This window comes from Cyclopterus lumpus, chromosome 7 (assembly GCF_009769545.1).
Source record: "Cyclopterus lumpus isolate fCycLum1 chromosome 7, fCycLum1.pri, whole genome shotgun sequence".
NCBI classification, from domain to species: Eukaryota; Metazoa; Chordata; class Actinopteri; order Perciformes; family Cyclopteridae; genus Cyclopterus; species Cyclopterus lumpus.
In genome coordinates, this window is record NC_046972.1 from 19,365,791 (window position 1) to 19,386,057 (window position 20,267).

General features: G+C 48.5%; 1 protein-coding gene across 1 annotated transcript in view; it reads right to left on the minus strand.

The window, feature by feature from the left end:
- camta1a (calmodulin binding transcription activator 1a) overlaps positions 1-20,267 on the minus strand; it is a 147,195-nt gene that overhangs the window by 50,265 nt on the left and 76,663 nt on the right. Inside the window, exon 3 of the mRNA XM_034538255.1 lies at positions 5,791-5,862. Within this exon, the coding sequence (XP_034394146.1) occupies positions 5,791-5,862 (72 nt within the window). The remainder of the gene's footprint in view (positions 1-5,790; positions 5,863-20,267) is intronic.

Here is a 20,267-nt window from a genome sequence, read left to right on the forward strand (position 1 = left end):
ATAGGGAGAGCACGCTCCAGCAGGGGCCGTTAATTAAGCACCAGAGTAACCTTCAATTTGTTTAGAGGTCAGAAGCCCCAGTGACACTGTTTTGGGCAGAGACCAACTGAGAACCAACTCTATATTCTCTCTCGGAGTGAAAACAGAAGGTAGCAGAGGTGCTCAGAGGACTAGAAGAGAGTTGATAGAAGAGCGGTTCATAAGTAGAGAGGATGGAGAGGGTTAATGTCAGATGTTCCTATGTGACTGCACACAAAGAGGAGGAGAAGCGGAGGAGATGAGGGGAGCCACGGGGACATGGCTCACACCCCTGACATGCTCGTGAAGCAGCTGTTCTCCTCATGGCAGAGAGAGTGGGGGCCTGCCAGCAGCAGCATGCTGCTGAGAGCGTTGTGGTCTCCCACCATAGTGCAGAAACAGAACGGCGAAAGCCTGACACATACACACACACACACACACACACACACACACACACACACACACACACACACACACACACAGAGAGACACACACACGCAGATACACAGACACACACTCCGTTACTGCCACCCGTTCTCCTGCCAGTACAGTTTTGTGATTTACAGTCGAACAGTAACATCAGGTGTCAAATTCATATGCTATACATCTGATCTCATACTCCGTAGAGGTGCATTTCCACTTGATACAAACAACAGCCTGAATAGCTAACAGCAATTATATCTCTACTGCCTCCGTTTGCCCTGAGGTTGTAGACAGCCAGTCAAAACCTGGCCAGGTTTTCCTGCCTCTCAGTGAAATCAACAGAACAGTGCCCAGGCTCATCCATGATTTATCCCAGTGAAATATTCATTATGTAGCCGTGCATAGTCTGGACGTATCTGATGTGAATCTGAACCTGACAGCTCTGCTCCGTCATCACACATCACCTGAGCCACTCTGAATCCGGCACCTGTCTCCCAGTGCTCAACACAGAGGCAACTAAACTGATCCGAACGAAGAGAGGACTCTGGCATATATAAAGAATCCATCTGTCTACCTTTAGCCTGCAGGCATGTGGCTCTGGGTCTGAAGTAACTGGTTCGTGCTTGCACGCCGACCTGTGACGGATCACTGCAGCAAAGCTGCTCAACTTTTCCCATTCAATTAGAGAGAGAGCGAGAGAGGCCTCTGGCCTGACTGGTGATACGGAGTACATGTGTTGGGACCTGCACATGAGCCGCTGACAGCATCGTGCAGGTGTATTGATCTTTGTTATGAGAGGAGACGAGCATGGGACTTCAAAGGGGCTGGGTGGCTTTTTTGATAAATCAGCCCCCAAAAAACTAATACTCTGATGTGGTGAACAGTTAGAAAGGTTAGATCGGAGTGTGTTTCAGCACCATGGACAGCGCCGCGGAACCCGGACCGCTCAAGGTTCTCCTAAATCCCAGAGTTATCACTCTGCCTGTCCAATTAAGTAACCTTTAAATTATTCCGTGAATTAAAATAGCTGAAATACTGTCCAATAGTGCCTGGAATTATCACAGGGACAACAGTGACAACTCATTTTCCAACATAACACTAATTCAAGTGGTTCCAAAGTCATTATACTCTGAAGGACTAATGTAATAAGAAAAATGTAACCGCAGTGAATGGTGATATTAATAATGTATTCGTGTGAGACAGAGACTAGAGCGCAGTGGCCCAAGCTGGGGAAGGTAAGAGGGAGAAAGTGATAGCTGTGAAGAAACAAGGTCGTCAGCATTCCCTCCTGCCTTACTAGTCATTTCATTATCTCATCCCTCTCTCCTCCTCTTTAAAGTAGGAAAAGCGGGAGAGGCTATTGACCCCTCTCTGTGTTCGTGGCAGGCGGCAGGACAAATGAAGTTCCCCCTCAGACCCCCTCCGTAATAATATCATAATTATCCGCACCTCTTTGCCCCCGTCGGCCAGCACAAACTCCACTGTCTTATTTGATGGAGAGGCGCAAGCCGGGAATTACATTCGATTAGCACTAAACAAGAGAAGGGGACGCGGGAGCAGTGGAATCAATCAGTGCCACCAGGACGGGAGAGATCCTCGGCGTCAATGAGTGTGCGTCCGTCTGTGTGCGTGTGTCATGACAGCTTGTGGATGGAAAGGCTGCGTGGAACTCAACTCGTATGGGAGTACGGCACACTCCAGCTGCAACTGGCAGCATTTAAACGAGCGGATAAGTGCTGCGATGATGTTTATGACTATCTGGGATCTGTTGGTAACATTGAAAATATTCCGTGGTATGACACAGAGCCCCATTTTGTAGTTTTAAATTTTTTTTTATACCAAATCCAATGAGTGAATTCAATTTTTGAGTGACAAACCACACGCAGCTCTCTGTCTCAGCAGCAATTTGGATTCATTGTTTGCAACCCCGGATAACTGCGGCGGTATACCTCTCTTCAGTCGCAGCCATTTGCGGGGATGGGCCAGACATTTTAAAGTGGTCTAATGCCGTGGAGAGGTGGAGGTGGTGTGGTGGGGAGGAGCAGATTGAGAGTGAGAGGTGGAAAGAACAAAAGAAAATGAATGGAGTGAGAGAAGACCCCCCGCCCCCCTCGCCAGGTCTTCATTCCTGTCCCCTGTCTCATTACCCAGGCTTTGACTCAATAAAGAGTGGATAAAGAGCGGATAAAGAGGCGCACACCCACGGGCTAGCCCCCCCCCCCTTACCTAAAACACCTTTCACTAACCTCACTCTGCCCGTCTTTCTCGCCGTCACTCTCTTGCACACACGTATCCAAAAAATACGCACCCAGACACACCGTTTCTCCCTTTCTATGTTTTTTTTTTTTTTTTTTAATCTTTAAATCTATCTTTCTCTCTCTCTCGCTTCAGTGTTTCTTTTTTTTTATTTAGCCTAACTTTTAAAAAGTTGTGCCCATCTCACTCGCTCTCTCATTCACAGTCTGCCTCTACCCTCTCTGTCCTCTGTGTTCCCTCCCTGTTGGTGCTGTGTAATAAGAGTTATTTTCATCCCTGTCTCTCCGTGACTGTGGCCGCTGGATGGCTGAATATTTACATTTTTCACTCACTGGTGACCTTTCCCTGCTGCCGCTCTGGGAGCTCCAGTCTCCTTGCTGCTCTGCTGTTGACAGACTATTGCCTGCAAATCTCATATGGACACAGCAAATGGTACACAGGGAGTCGGGCACAGAGTGTTCAGAGACCGGAGACAGGTGAAAAGAGACAGAGTGAGACTGTTGTAACCCAGTTTGACTGTCAGCCGCCTGAATGAAAGCAGCCGGGAGAGACGGGAGGTGTTGAAGGCCTATCTGCATCGGCAGAGATATGGACTGAAGTGGTATAATCGTTTACCTCTGGTGTCATTGTGATTTTGTTTTTTTCTCCTGTCAGCACAGATGGTCTGCAATAAACTGCCGTAGAAAGAGATGTAAATCTGGGGTGCCAGGAATGCTCGAAGAAGAAAATACTTTGTGAATTGGTGTTTTTTGTTGAGCAGCAGAAGGTCATTTTTTTTTCGTGTGTGTGTGTGTTTTATTTAATGAGTGGATGTGTTAGCTGCACACCAGAGTCTGGTGAGTCATGTACGTAAAGAGATCTAAAGAGCAGCGTGAGCGAAGGGGAGGTGAGGGCCAGGGATTCAATAACCAGGCGCTTCTGAGGTGATGCTCTGCAATAACGGGAAAGAGAAGTTGAGTCAGTCAACTCCTTTAAAGTTTCACGAGTGTTTACGTCTGTATGCTGAAAGTGGAAGAGAGAGACAGTGAACCTGAGGAACGTGAGTGACCCCCGGTTGACTCCAGCCCTGATGATACCCCCTTCTGTGTCTACACATGTTTTCATCCCCACGTTGTGGATCTCTAGACCTGAATTCCACTTGAAGCGTAGGTTCACTTTGTAAAAAGTCTGTCTTAAAAACTAACACAAGGGCACGCGCGTATTGTTTTAAGAGTTGTTCTTCATCTTCACATTGGCTGTGAAGAGATATTGTACTAAATTAGTGATGGGAGACACAATCCACATCCTTCCTAATATGAGGATTCAGCAGCCTGAATTAGTCACAATCGAGGAAGTCTTCCACATTTGCAGTCTTCAGGACATATAAAAAGATAATTAAAAAAACAGAGAGATTGTAACCCACTTGACTGAGGTTTGGAATGCATTTTGAATATATAATATAACAAAGACTGTGGAATTGAAATGGCGTTAGGAGGGGAACTTCTTTTGGCCAGACTGAACAGGAGAATTGATCAGCTAATATTGCAATGCACATATGGCGATGTCAGTATTATCTTTAGATAAAAAACAATAAAACCAATACAACCATAAAATGACTTTAATAATAAGCATCCTCACTGAACAAAACAAATCTACCACTTTCTTGTGTTATTTCCAGATTCAGAATGATATATTCCATGTACCATTCTTTTCATTATCACTGGAGACTCCTACGGAACTACCTCACAAGCTGTCTGCAGTATTTTGCCAGCTGTTTACATTTTTTTTGTCGTGGTTTTGTCCACACTTTGTCCGAACTTCAAGGCCAAATGTGAGAGCGCGGTCCAAGTAAAGGTGTGTAGCGGGGGGGGTATGAAGTGGGGAAGCCCCCCCCCCACACACCCCCACACCTGACGGCCCTGACCTGATTTGGCGTTGTTGCTGGTGTGCCGCTCTTGAAAAGACGGTCTCTAGTTTCCCTTTGCGTACATCACTTTGAATATTTAATAATGCGACGTACCCTCCTCATCATTTCGGAAAATAGATTTAAGGGAAAATAACCCGAATGGCTTTGCCGATTGATCTCAGAAGAGACAGGAAGAGACACGCTTTTTGTCTGCGCGTGTTGTGATTACTGCCCGTGACACACACAGAGCCAGCGAGGGAGAAATAAACTGTTGTTGTTGTGTGAGAGCTTTTGTTTGCTGTGGGAACACTAATTATTGTGATTACTATTTAAGCATTGTTGAGGCCAGTTTTTGTTTTTTTTCTTCTTCCCCTCCTTTTGTCTTTTCCCGACCGGTCTGCTCTCCTCTTTTGCTAACCGACAGTAATGGCGTTTGTTCGTAATGGTATACATTACACATGAATTTGCCTTCTGGTTCTATTCAGTGCAGCAGGGATGTTGTGACTCGACAACTCGCGTCGTCAGAAAATACAACTTAGAGTCCTGATCACAAAGAGGATTTTTCCCGACGACATAGAACTTCAGATAGACAGATAAAAATAGCAGCAGCTCCACACACACCACCATCCTCTGCGCGTGTGCTTTATGCCCCCTTTAAATTGTCTGTGTGAATGGTTGTTCGTATCAGGCACCTTCCAACAATAATGGCTGCCATGCTAAACGAGAATGATGAGATGTATTGGGGAGGTGTTCAAAGGACTACTATTTACAACCACTCTCAGCCCCGTGGACTTGACGACCCACTGTAAGCACACCGTACTGTACCGGGCCGAACGTCTTCCATCATGCTTTTTACTGCCCATCGCCGCAGCTGTTAGACAGAGGAGATGGCGAAGCTTTTAGCAGACTGAGATACCGCCCTCGCGCCGGACGGCGTGTACGGGCAACGGCATCAGAAAAAAAAGGGAATGACTGGGAAAGATAAGGGGAAATGGAGGCTGGGGAGAGAAAAGAGCAGCGGGGGAGGGGGTCGGGGGGGTGGAAGGGAGGGTGATGGCTGCCTGCCGGCTGTCAAAGTAAAACGCGCTTCGCTTAAATGGAAACTGAGATCACGCGACTCATTCAGCTATTTGCGGATAGGCCGGGAGAGCTTGAGAGTGAAACTGAAGCGTGGTGAACTGTAGGAGGAGGAGAAGAGGAGTTCTTACCTGGAGCAGCCAGTAGCATCTACGGTGGAAGGTGGGGATGATGGAGGAGTGGACGTAGCAGCCATACAGACACTAGAGACAGGAGAGGAAGGGGGACAGAAAGAGAGGATGTTACAAAGGAGGCTGACCGGGGACAGCTGTTGCCCTTGAACCCCCTGACCTCTCCCACATGGAGAGGCCACGCTATTGTTCTTGGAAACAAAAGACTGTGACCTGGAAGGAGGAAGTGGACAGGGTTAACCGGTGAACACCTCAGCATCACCATATGACTCCTTCCTTTCCTTCCCTCTCTTCCACTCTCGCCCTGTCCCGCTTTGGAGAGAAGAGAGCCCCTTGACAGAATGATTCAGGTGCTCCTTACTCCAAAAAAAAAAAAAAAACTCCCTCCATCACCCTACGGGGCACCCCAGCACATAACTATAGCACAGTGTTATTAATATCCTTATCGTAAACAGATAATACTGTGCCTGGGGCCTCGTTACCGTGGTGAGAGCTAGGCAGGGCTGATAACGCCTCCCGGTATCCGGCCGAGGGGGGCCGGGAGACATTTTTCAGCAGCCGGCAGTGAAGGCGAACGCAACGAAAGCACCGCGCGGTGAGGAGCAGGAGCGAGGCGGCACTTATCCTCCTCCCGTACCGCGCTCCTCCTCAATCCTTCTCTGGAAGAGCCACGGCCCCCCGGCTCCCAGGTGACCCAGAGGGATAGCTAGCCTGGTATTGCTTGTTTACAGCAATCAACCCCTGCCTCACCAGCGAGGATATCGGCTGAATTTGTGCAATCTAATATTTGTGGAAGGTGAGGCTAGGGTGGATTGCAGATAATACAGGGAGCTTGGCTCTTGCAGGAATAAATCAAACAAGCAGGTCGGGAGGGTAGAGCTTCACTCCGATCCACTTTGGTGGAACTCTTTGTTTAGAAATCAGGAGAAATCACAGCCGGGTTGATACATACGCTGTTTGTGAGTGTGCGTGCGCAGACGCGAACCAGCTTCATTATTCAGAAGCTGCTTGTTCAATAAGTGAAGGCAGGGGTTTCCTCAGGCACTGTAAGATGTGACTGGGTAGGCGGTATGGGGAGGGTGCAGCCGTGGTGGAAGGGAAGGGGGAGGGAGGGCGTCGGGGCACAGGGGCGTCGGGCTACATCGCTCCGAGGACCATGTGATAAATAGGTGCCTGGAGATGTGTTATGTGCTCGTCTTGTTTAACTAAAATCCTAGTTAAAAAAAAAAGCAGGGCCCACAGATGAAGTCTGCAGACACTCGTTTGCCAACATCGAGCCGTCTGATTAATTATACCAGAGTACCGTTGCACAGCTACACAGACTGGGCACATGGTGAGGGACACATTGCATCTCTAAAAAAAACCCAAATACATCACACAGTTGCACAAACATGCAGGACATGCGACGTGACACCCAACGACCAATTCACCAACAAACAGAAGTCACGTCAGCCTGGACTCTTTCTCCAGGTGTTCCTTTGTTCCAAATGCGTCTATTGTGAACCGATTTCAATACCGGCGAACTCCGCGTGTGAGAGTTTGAGATAGTGAAGGCACGCAGACTTCCTCCTGTTCTTATTTTTTTTCGCTGTACTCACATCCATTACAGCTGTCTCAAATGGGATGTATGCCTCCTCCCACTCCCGTAGCTCTGCCATCCATTACTCCACGCTGGCAACGGACAGACGCTTCCTCCCACTCCCACAGTGCATCGAACATCACATTGCCACAGTCGAACCACAACTGCTAGCAGCTCACACATTCTCTCCTGTGCAGTGCCGTCAGTATTTATGTCATGAACTGTACTTTGTGTTCTTTTCCAGGGATTAGGCATTAAACTGTTTTTTGTGTGAAAGGAATGCTACATACGATACAGGCCGCAACGCTGCATGTATTTCCACTGAAAAAATGTCGGACTTCTTTATATGCTGCTTGTGTGCGCGAAATAAAACTTGCTGTCTTGTTAATTCTGATTACGGAAAGTTTATTGATACATCATGGTTAATACTGATCTCGCCTAAAGCGCTCGGCCCACCGGGAGCGACCTGCGGTGGCTGAGTGCAGTTGGATGAGGCGGTGGCGTGCTCCTCAGGATTGACAGGTGGGCCAGAGCAACAGGCCTCTGTGACTACGGCGACTGGGGAGTGAATAAATTAGCCCTCGGGCTGCTTTGCTCTCCCTCTGTTTACTCCATTTCTCCAACCACACAAAAGCGGCGCGTCAGACAAACAAGCAGCTTAAAGCATAACACAACTGTTGCACCTGTCAGTACCGATATACAGGCGGCATCAAACACTTTTTTTGGCCCGCGCGCACGTGAAGCGTGTGAACCCTCGCCCTCCCGACACACTGCCACCCACGCACACGCGGAATTAGACAATGAGTTCTTAAGCACGAAAACTACACCGACTCACACACACACGGAAATATTCAAAGATGCGCAGACACATGCTGTTACGTGCACATCCGAATGCTCACACACTCACACACACACAGACAATAGTAACAATAGACCCGAGATAGGAAGGCTGGCCAAGATACTTTTGAGAGCACAAGCACGCCCACATAGACAAAGCTCATCATACTCGAGCGCTTATCAGTAATTCAAGACGCATATCAGTTACTGGTGTTTCTGCGGCATGCTGAGCGCCCGGGTGACAAAGTGACGGCAGCAGAACCATTATTTGCTGTCTTTGGGCTGTGACAGATGACAGCACATCACAGGGCAAGCAATTAAACCATAATTATACACACACATACACACATATCCTCTCATTAAAAAGTGCTGTTTCCCAGTGTGTAATTTTAAAAGAGCTTTTGCATGCTGACACTAAAACAAATACATAGGTGTGCATTGTATGCACGCGCACGCACGCACACACACACACACAATTGAACAATGACACACAAGGGTTTATAGTATTCACAGTCCATAATGTATGCATGCGCTGTCACTGCAGACGGCAGGGAAAAAAAAAAAGAGTTACAGCGACGTGTGTCCTCCAAAGTCAGACACTGATGCAGCAAAATCATTTGGTGTTGTCACTCAAGCAAGCGGGTCGAGGCGATGAAACTCTGGCTCTGCCCAATGAGAGGGTGTTAAAGCGGTTCTGAGTGGAGCAGGAGCGCAGTTCACACAGGGCAAGCAGGCCAGACAGCCCAGTGATAAACAGTTCGGCTTAAATAAAGCCTTCAGATACAAAAGGCAGGGCCACCACCGGTTACATGTCCTGCCTCTGGAGGCCACCGCTGCCCCTGGCCTGCCTGTTGCCCTGGCGACACCTCACTTACATTCATCCATCACGGCTGACAGGTGTCAGGCCCAGCTAGAGATGGGTTTGCAAAATGCGACGGATGTGGTGGCAAAACTGGCAAAGCGGTTATAGTGAGACCGAGAGGGGGAAACTCGCTCATTAGACCATAATGATGTGTGAAGACAGTCCTAATCAGAGCGTGGCACCTTATTTATGTTGGCAATTTGCTGTTTTCCTGCCGCGATGCAAACGTCTCGCTGTCAGATGCTGCCACACATTTTGTCTGCCTCTCGTCTGTCATGTCCACACACGCGTGCGCGCGCACACACACACACACTTGCGCAGCGATATGGACAACATTCCTAGGATTTTTTTTTTTTTCAAAAACTGTCTGAGGTTTTTTTTAAACGACATTCACCCTCGCCCAGCTCCCAGTTCCCATCTATCATCATATCATCCAGCCAACTCTGTGAGGATACTCTTACCACTGACTCATGTCTGGCTGGTGTGTTCCCCGATGTTTTCCTAAGCCAACAATCGTTGTCACATATCATCACTCTGGATATGAATAATCTATAGTCGGATCCAATATACATTTTGTAGCTCTGGCTGTATTGAGTGACTTGCTTTGCCCCATTATACAGTTGTTGACATGGACATCCACCTGGTTAAGTCACTTTTGGCTCACTGCTTCATTAGAGGGAATGTATCATTTTCTGTGTCTGTGTGTGCGCGTGTGTTTGTGCGTGCGTGTTTGCAAATGTCTGTTCACTGGATGCCTGGGGCAGGTGATTCAGCCGGGGGGCACGGCAGCATAAATAGAGCTCATGCAGCAGCCAATCAGACAGTACTATCAAACCCCATCCGTGCAGGGAGCGCACAAATCCATACTCAATAGAGATTCATGGACCATGCAAGATTCAAGCTACACTGGGCATTGACAGCATCCATGATGACTATTGATCAACCAGCGATTTCTGGCTCTATACAATCGTGATTAGATGACTTACGGCTGAAAAGTGCCACTTCCAGTTTGGAGGATGAGCTCGTTTTTGACGGATACCGTAATGTTCTGCATTTCACCTGCTGTCTTTACAGTCGGCCGCGCTGCTCTGCTCTCCCCCGGTCGTTCGCCGGGAATCAAATTATCTGTAGTGTCTGGTACGGTGGCACTATGCCCAGAAAGCCCATAATATACAGTATCTCTCTTGCATTTTGGATTGAGAGAGAAACGCACACCACCTGTATGTTGATGTCTGGCTTTTATACCGGAGAATGCTTTCTCTGTTTAGATTCTCCTTCTTGATACGCTTTTAAATAAGTCACTACTTGTAAAGTTGTAACAGTATAATTCTTCAGTGCATCTGAAGACTTTCGCAACGGTTGATGAGACATTATACATAATAAATCAAAAGAGGCTTAGATTTATCTCCTCTGTCCTCTCTCCGTTGGCCCAGCTGCAGCATCTAAATCAGAAAAAGAAAAAAAAAACTGAGCGGGCTATAAAATGAATTGGCAGGCTGCACCCGAGCTGAAGGAAAGAATGAAAAAAAAAGAAGAATTCCTCAACAAAGCAAAACAAATGACGCTCTGGGAAAATGCATGTGTTATGGAAATATGACCAACTGTAAAAATGCACAAACAGTTGATAAACAGGCCCCGAAGAGGAGAATTAATTAGCCACGCTGGACGCGTAAACACAGCTATACATCAAGTTCAAGAGGAGAACAATAACGGGGCTGAGGCAGTTAGAGAGGAACCCCTGACCGCTTGGCACGCCGACAGCCCTGAGAGACGAGAGAGAGGAAAGACATTTCAGGGAGGAGAACTGTGGCGATGAAGTTAGGTATGCGGGTTATATATCGGGCAGAGGGAGCGATGAGAGTGGAATGAGAGACAGAGGACAGAGACGAGGAACAGATACAGAGAGATAGACGAGGGGATGTGGGCTTTACAGCCGCACTTTTGCACGTGCCAGCGGAGGCTAATGCACATGCCCATGCGCGTCTGTCTCCCTGACTGAAGACGTGGTGTCTGTTGATGCTAACGCTAGCCAGCTGGGCTCACGGCCAAAGGCATTAAGTGGAATCGAATTCCACCAAACTAGCTTTAATCAGCAGGTTTTTAAGGTTAGAATTACTCTCCCTCTCCCGCGGCCCGCTGGCCAAGGTTAAAGCAGACACCGGCAGGGGCTGGGCTGGGCTAATGGGATGGAAGGGTGGCACGGGGCCTACGGCTACGGCCACCATACGGTGACACGCACACCGACACACAAACACAGCTACACACTTTGGCCTATGCCAAGTCACGCCTGCAAATAACAATAATGCACATACTGCTACAGAAATAGAAATGCAGTTTTACCTGTGTGTGTGTGTGACTGTACGTGTGCAAACCATTTTTTTCTGTTACTGTAGCTACATTTCTTCTGAATGTAGCGCAATGCATAACGGCCTCTTCACTTAAAGTAACAGGACTGTTGAAACCTTAACACACAAAGGAGAGGTCAAAGGGCCGGATGAGTGAATATATCAGTTGATGTTTTTCATACATCTCAAAGGAGCCGGTAGAGGCCTTGCCTTGACCTCAGCCTACGACGGCAGTCAACCCATTGATGCCCTTCAACAAAGGAAGGCTCAGAAAAACCTTGCAGCGATTCCTCCAGCTTCTCAAAAGTCAAACTGTGTTTCTATGGCACCCGAACGAGGAGCAGCGGCCTAAGCAAATGTTCTCTTTCCACTTTCCGGCACTCGGGCTTTCGTTTTATTCTCATCCTTGTCCTCTCCTCGACTGACTTTGCTCAACACATAAGGAAGTGGCCTTACTTTGGAGATGCACTGCAGGTTAAATTAGCTCAAGCCTTTTGTTTTTGAAATGCTAACATGCTAATAGGCATTTTGCATCGCATTTGCGTGTTTCGACTGGCTGCATTTTGATAAAGCGAAATAGCTTTCGTTTTAAAGTTTGTGTGAGGTAGACCAGCGAATTATCCTAATGTGAGGGATGGCAGGTTACAAATGGATGTTAAGTATATGTGTAAAAGGTAGAATGGAATGCAGTCATTATCTCAAGACAGCACTTCCTTATCACCTGACCTTTGGGCTGACCTCTAGATTGCCTGTCTAGAATAGAAATGTAAAAAAAATAATAATGTATGGCAGTAAAAAGAGTAATGAGCATCTGTTTGCATTACGAGCCAGAGGGGGGAGGGGAGGGGTGTGTGTGTGTGTGGGGGGGGGGGGGGGGGGGCTATCAACCACGACAGGCACTTCATTCCATTAAGAGGTGGATTAATGGATACTGCAATCAGGTTATTATGCCACAGTTTAAAGGCAAGGGGTCAGGTGTCAGGTTTTAGCTGTCATTTTTTAGTGGGTCGAGAAACAGCTGAGTCTAACAAGACTTTCCTGTAACCGGCGTCGTAGTGCTTAGTCAAACCCAAATGCATGTGCTGGAGAGTGGCCAAAGGGATATCAACACAGATCCTGGAAATTAATTCATCTGCACCTCGGACGGAAGGGTTGAGAAAGTCGTACAGAGGAAACTTCAGCACGCGAGCGAGCGGTACATTCTTTTTTGCTCACCGATGCTTTTCCCTTGACATTGTCCCGAAAAGTGGGGCTCCTTCGGCGTCACGTATTTCGAAATGAAATAATGAATTAACAAAAGCGTCACATGGCGAGACCGCTGCTGCTTAATAAACATAGATGGCATTGTTTGAGTCTGTATGACCGCCCATTAACCTTCCCTTGTGTTAGCTGAGGTAAGGATAAAAGTGCCACTGTGTGGAGAAGGGGAGCACGTCCTCTGCATTAATGAGAGCAAACCATCCGACCCACTGTTTCCACACACACACACACACACACACACACTAGGCGGAGACCTGCTGGAGATGACATCACAGGCTCAGCCTCCCTGCCGTGGGATATGCCAGGCAGACATGCTGCCTAATTGTAAGAGAGAGCTCAGATTTGTAATGCTCCACAGTTCTGTTAGGGCTGATTAGCGAACGCTCACGGCTTCTCCACCTGCCGTGATCTATAGGCACTCCACATTTCCAATATCTCCGGTGGTGAGCAAGGAAGAGCGGAGAGAGACTGTAAATCATGACGAGTCCCACTGAGCGGAGGGGAGAGAAGAAGAAGAAGAAGAAGAAAAAAGGATGGATGGAGGGCGAGCGAGAGCATGAGCAACGGAGGGCGATATTCAGCTTGTATGGAAACACGAAGTGGAAGAGGAACGGAGACAATTATTGAGGGAGGGAGGTAAGGGGAGAGGGAGTAGTGCACATACAGAGGAGAGAGGAGCACACATCGGGGAGACATGAGAGAGTTAGGGAGGAAAGAAGAGAGAAGAGGAGATATGATTACCAAGAAAACAGCAAGAAGAAAAGTCCCGCCGGGGAGAAGGAGACAGAGAGTGTGGAGCAGACAAAGAGGAGAAGGAGCATGGGGGGAAGAAAGGGAGTGGGACGAGAGAGAGAGAGAGAGAGAAGAGGATGGAATGAATGCTAACAGGGAGCCCGAACCCAGTACTGAGGCTTTATCCTTCACAGGCGGAGGAGCAACAATCGCAAACACATTTTCTCTCGCCCTGGCCCTAAGAGAGATAAAAAAGCAATTTGTATTCTATTCCTATTCAGCGTCGCTTGGCCTGTTTCTCTGCCTGCATATTTGTAAACACAGCTTTGTCAGAGCAGCTTAATCTTCCCAACACAAACACAGACTACAGGAAGGAGGGGCCAGAAAGGGTGAGGAGGGGTGAGGAAGGAAAAGCAGTGATGAGGCGAGAGGAGGGTAAAGGACGAATGAGGAGGAGAGAAGACGGGGCGGGGATGGGCGGAGGGAGGTTGAGGAGCAACACAGGGTCAAATAAAAAGCTGGGCAGGGCCACGGGGGATCAGAACTCCTTTCCGTTTCCGTCTGCCACGGGATGCCCCTGTGTCAAACACAAACAGACGCACACACACACACACACACGCCCGCCATTGGTTGACCCGTTCCCCCTCCTGTCGTCTCCCCCCCTGCCGGCCAAAAGTCCAACAGGCCGGATTAGTGACAGAAGCAAAAAGAACACGCATTCCTCATCATATGGGCCCGCATGTGACAGATGGAAGAGGCGGGCCCTTGTGCTTCCTTTAACTGCCCCCGTGCCTCTATTTAGTGCTTGCGCTGCACATTTGGCCTGTCATGGAGCTTACAGGCATGCGCTTAAAGGTTTCAGGGGAACCAAAGTCCAACGTCCTGCGCCGGCCCGAGCACATCACTGCAACCGAGTCCACATTAAGGCAGAGGGACTGAAATAGATAGAGGGGGAGAGAGAGAGAGAGAGGGAGAGAGAGAGAGAGGGGTTGGAAGTGGCGATCGTCTGGGTGCACATTCGCTCGCAGAGGCGTGAAATTAGGCAGAGCGACACCTGCCATTACGCATCGCATTAAAGCGCTCTGGCTTCACCCCGCTCTTTGGCCTCCCATATCGCTCTGTATCTTTCTCTCGCTCTCCCTTAATCTATTTCTCCGTACTCTGCAATCTCTTCACTGTGGCCCACAGTGCCCAATTAAAGCCTGATAGCTGCCCCGCCCACCGACAATAAAAGGGGAAAACGGTGCTCCACTTCAGAGCAGGGCAACAAACTTCGTCGGCTTCTGTGCGCCTCCATTCCATCCCCACTCTCCTTGGCCCTCCTCCCCGGCAGCACCTATAGCTCACCCAATTTGGAGAGCCGGGCTCAGCGGCGGGATTAGTAGGGTTGAGAAACAATGACTGTAAACACAACATCTTGGATTCTGCCTCCTGTGCAGAGCTTTGACTTCCACAACACATCCAACCTACGGAATTAAAAAACAATATTTATAACAAGCCTGGCTGTCAGCTCACGTACCCTTGAGTTTGGGCCTATCAAGGTTTACAAAAAGGTCAACGGCATCACAGTGAGGGTTCTGGAGCTGTCAGATACATAGATAGCAGGACTACTTAGTGAGGCACGTACAGTATTGACAAAATGTTGCCGGAGCGCTAGGCTTGGTACCTTGTTAGTTGCCGGTTTCAACAAGTGTTGACCCCAAGACAACGTGTTCTTCGTGGAATATTAATCTTTCCGTATTCCACTTTAGATGAGCGCATATAGAGCCAACCGACGTTCAGTTTGCCAATGCTCATTCTGCTGACTGCGCGTGTTGGGGGAGACAGAGTCCAGCAGACAGACACAGAGCGGACAGACACAAAAGATTTGGAGAGATGTGGATTGCCGCAAACAGACAAGAGAGACGAGCACTGAACGAAAGGGAGAGCCACAGACACACAGCAGGCAGATGGAGGAGCCCGAGAGCCCCCGGGCAGCCCTGTGATGAAGACAGTGGGGAAGGCAACCGAGGGAGTCCACGTTATGTTCGGATTGTGATGAGGAGAAAGGGTGGGGGTGGTGGTTATGGGAGAGAGAGAGAGAGAGAGGGAAAAAAATCAGCCAGCGAGCCAAAAAAGAGGGAAAGGAAAGCAAATGAAAAGTGACACTTTAATTCAGAAGGCTTCTTGTGCCTGAGTTATTATGAGATGTTTGTAAGCTGGCTTGTTCACGCGTCTCCCCTCGACCGGCTCCCTCTCACCGAGGAGACCTGTGGCGCTAACCTGTCTGTATCTGAGCTGCACAGCGAGGGGACAGCACTCTGCCACCATCCGATGCTTTGATCCTCCCACTTCCACCACCGCTGCCTCACAGCTCCCTCCCTCGCTCATCCTCACCATCACTCATATGCAAAATGTCTGTGTCCTGTTGCGGCTTTGATATGGCCGGAGTCCTCCCTCCACTCCCACAATTGATTTCGATAACTCAAATCTAGACGGAGAAAGTTAGGGTTTGGCTTCAGAACACAGCGGTGCACGAGCACCGCTATACGAAGAAAACCATCGAGAGGAGAGAGACACTGAGAAATTACATTGAATTCACATTGAACACGTGTGCATCACAGAGAGAGAGAGAGAGAGAGAGAGAGATGTATGAAAGAAAAGCGGAGGGAGAGGCGGCGAGAATTAGAGGCCCAATGGAAAGAAAACCCGGTACTGAGGCTGAAATGATTTGACATTCCGGCTGGGCAAAGGCTGGTGTTTGAAGATGAGCGCCTGACAGGGGTATGTGATTTCAACTGGAGAGAGAGAGAGAGAAGGCCACGAGGGCTGTTTTGGGGGGGCTGGGGCAGCAGCGAGGGGAGCAGACAGATAAAGGAGACAGACAAATAGAGGAAGGGAATTATAGGCGCACACAGATACACGGGCCAAAACGTACCTGAAGTACCCCGACAGGTACAAGCTTGCAGCCAAAAACAGACAAGGATGAAAGCGGGGTGGAATGGAGCAAATTCAATCAGGCAGAGAGATTCACTCACACATATACAAATACAAGTACAGCCAGACAGACAGGAACATGGATAGGTGCACTGTAGGAATACACAAAGGGGGTGTGATGAGAAATGTTAAAGTATCGCAGAAAGCGAAGAAAGGACCCAGAGCAAAGTCAAAGTCAGAATGAGGGAGAGAGGAGAGGAGACAGACACATAGACGGTGGAGGAGGAGGGGGTAGTAAGTTGGAGTGCCGACAGGTCTCCAGAGGTTGTAATATATAGCATCGTTTCAATCTCTCAACAGCAACTACAGCCCTCCTTTTTCATATCCTTCCACAGTCTGAGGACAGAGAGATACTTCTGTCCTTCGGAGCAAAATCGGCATTCAAGATGATATAATGTGCTCATTTTTTTTTTTTGGGGACGTTATATCCCCAAATCCGGATGGTTATTTGTGTCTCGATGTGTTTTCCCTGTCCCCATTCCCTCCTGAGATTCTCAAGGTTACTAATGGTAACGGACGGATATAAAATGCCGACGTCGAACGCGCTCCTATGTTTGTCTTGTACCGTTTTCCCTACTCGCAGAGAGGTTCGAGACCGATGGTTGATTTATCTGCTGCATGCGCCATTAATCCTGCGACCACGCACGCCTCCGCTGAATAATTGATCTCTGTGCTATTGTAACTACATCCGTCAAAAACAATGACACCCCACCTCCGTCTCTATCCCTTTACCTTCCTCTTTACCTCCCTCCTCGGCAACACCTTCCCGTACCTCTGAGTTGTTCTAAAACAAATAAATCTAGCACACTGTTTTCGCAGTAGAATTGGGGAAAGGAAGCGTTGGGGTTAGTCGGAGTGCTGTTTCATCAACACAGTTGGTGTGACACTCTGGTTCAACCACCAGAGGGAGTAGGACCCCTCGACTGTATTCAGGAATCCAGAGAGGAGGCCCGGCCACTTGCCCACATACACAAAACAAAGTATAAAGATGTCGTCGACAGGGTAATCTGACAATGCCAACACCTCCACTCTAGAGTCCTGGCAGCCAAGTGAGGGGCGCTGAGAGCAGCAGTGACCTCCTAAGGTGATCCGCTCTCAGCTCTCTGTCTAGACCTCCACAAACAGCTGCTCGCTCCAGAGCAGAAGGGGAACAATGACCCTTAATTTATGTCCACACCCCCTCCTCCCTCCCTCCCTCTCTGCCTGTCTCTTTGACTTGTTTTTGCATACTGCATTTAAGGTAATAAGTACAGTATCTCCTTGGATGCCACAGTGCTATAAATCAGAAGAAAATCGACCTGTCATCTAAGTAAACAATGCATGAGACCAGTTATCATTAAAAAAGTAAAAGGGTTCTGGAGGAGCTTGAGCCATGCATACGGATGAGGACCAATCTCTCCTTGGCTCGCCCTAAGCCTCTGGCCTACACTGGAGGGAGAGACACACACACACACACACACGCACACGCACACGCACAAACACAAACCTGAGCAAACAGAAGCCATGCATGGGAACTGGATCCCGAAGACTCCGGAAAGATGTTGGATTTCCTCAGACCTCAATGCGCGGATAACGGCTTCACAAATAACAGTTTGATGATGATATTTACCCCCGTATAATGACCTCCTGTGACAAATAGCGCGCGATTACGGAGTCATTCAATCACATCATGTTGGTCGAAGTGACATTACAAAGATTTAGGTCAGCGCTGGGAAAATGAGCTCGGCATTCGATTGCGGGGGACGACATTGTTCAATGTCACGACGGCGCCGTGAAACTTTAGCATCGTTTGTTATGTAGTGCCATCAATGTTTATGACAGCCAATCCATCGCCGAGTAAGCTGTACGTCAACCTTTATGTCAGCTTCATGACACATGGATGCCATGGAATGTCATGAAATGTCATCTCTATGTTCCCGGGCGCCGGAGCACATGTGATGGATACAAACATTGAGAAGGGGAAAAAAAAGAAAGAAAAAAAAAAAGAAGAAAATTACAAATCCCAGTCTTGAACACGTGTTTTGCAGAGCAGAGTTCAAATACCCTTCGTGTTAATCGCCAGTGTTCCTGTGGGCCCCTGTGTGAGGCGGCAAGGCGGATGGTTCCGGCAGAGATTTGCATGCAAAGCTGCATATCCTCCTTCCATAGCAGGAACCTCCACTCGGTTACACCTGAGGGGCCCTCAGGTGTAACCGAGTGGAGGTTCCTGGTGGCTCTCTGCCCTCTACCTGCCTAAATGAGATTGGGCTTGAGTCCCCCCCCCCCCCTTTTGCTTTTTCCAAAAGGGAGCACAGACACAGACACTGGTAGCGAGATAGAGAGGTCAGCGAGACGGAGACTGGAAATGATAGACACGGGAGGAGAGGGGGAGGGAGAGAGAGAGGGGGAGGGAGAGGGAGAGAGAGAGAGAGAGAGAGTCTGGCCTTTAGTCAAGAGACGTGGACTAACATTTACCCAGCTGCTGATTTCATGACCCGTGATGAATACTGCAGCCAGAGTTTTAGATGATTCCTCCTCTAGCTGATGATGACAGTAATGGAGATGGTCTCCTCCTGGAGCTAAACGTTCCTCCAAAGATGCCACAGTTTGAGAGTGATCGCTACAACCCATTAGACAGGGTGTATCCCTAAGTGATACTTGACGAGAGTGAAGACGGCCATACATCTGTGTGTACAGTACCTACAAACAGGCCTCCAGCACTAGTTGTGCTTGTACAGTAATAGGCTTCGTTGAGGCCCGCAAAGTGCTGCCGCTGCATTTTTAGAGTGGGTAGAATTGCAGTGCTACAGAGTTCATGAAGGGGAATCTGGGAGGAGATGGAAAAGAAAGAAATAGACACACGCAGACTAAATTAAAGTTTCTTTTCGATCTGATGAACATGGTCGGGCTGTGTTGTCTCTCTGCCTTGTGATACGTCCATGCTGCCTGCCAGATATGAGCCAGTTGAGCAGAGAAGATCAGCCTCTGTCTGCAGCTGTCATCCTTCACACACACTTGGTGACAGAGGGGTCCCGCACAACCTCTGAGGGCAACATAAGGACTGACATGTTGCGATGGCTCCTCCCACCGCCAACATGCCAACCCCCCCCCCCCTTCCTCAAGCGGCCCCAATGTCCCTGCCCTGTCTCATTATGTGGGCGAGATGTTTAGGGATGTCTCTCTGAGCTGTGCCGTCTCACTGTCAGACAGCATAATGCCTCTCAGTGGGTACCTTAGCTACTGTGTGTGTGTGTATGTGTGTGTATGTGTGTGTGTGTGTGTGTGGGCTCCTCATCCACAGAATCCCTTTACACTACAGCTGGATTCTTGTTAATACAACCGTGGCCATTACAGTCCAGAGGGTGTTCACACTAATGCACGATTCCAGTGGCCGGTGTAAACACAATATCTAGATTTTGTCTATGTGTGTTTACAATTTGTGCATATTGCTGAGAATGAAATTTAATTAAGTGGGGAGATTTACACGAGCAGATGACAGAGGGTCGTCGGGGACCGCTGGTGAGAGTTTCCATTCAGCCCGCAGATTAATAAAAGCCTACGTCAAGATCTGCGGGATGACAAACAAGCGCGACGCAGACGGCACCAAACAAAAGCAAAACAATCAACTTCTCGAAAAGGCTTAAATGACATTTAATATATTTACTGGCATACATAAACATAAATTGACACCGAGCGGCTGAGGGGAGTGAATACAATATCTCTGATTGCTATTACTGGCATAAGCAATGACAGTGTGCACTAGATTGGTGTGGGATATTGAATTTCATGTTCTTTGAAATGGAGTCTGAAATGTGAGATTTGTCTCTTGCCTGTGAATAGCCCCCACCCCCCACCCCTCTCTCTCATTTGGAGACCGGCACATTCAGTTAACTAATGCGCAGTACAT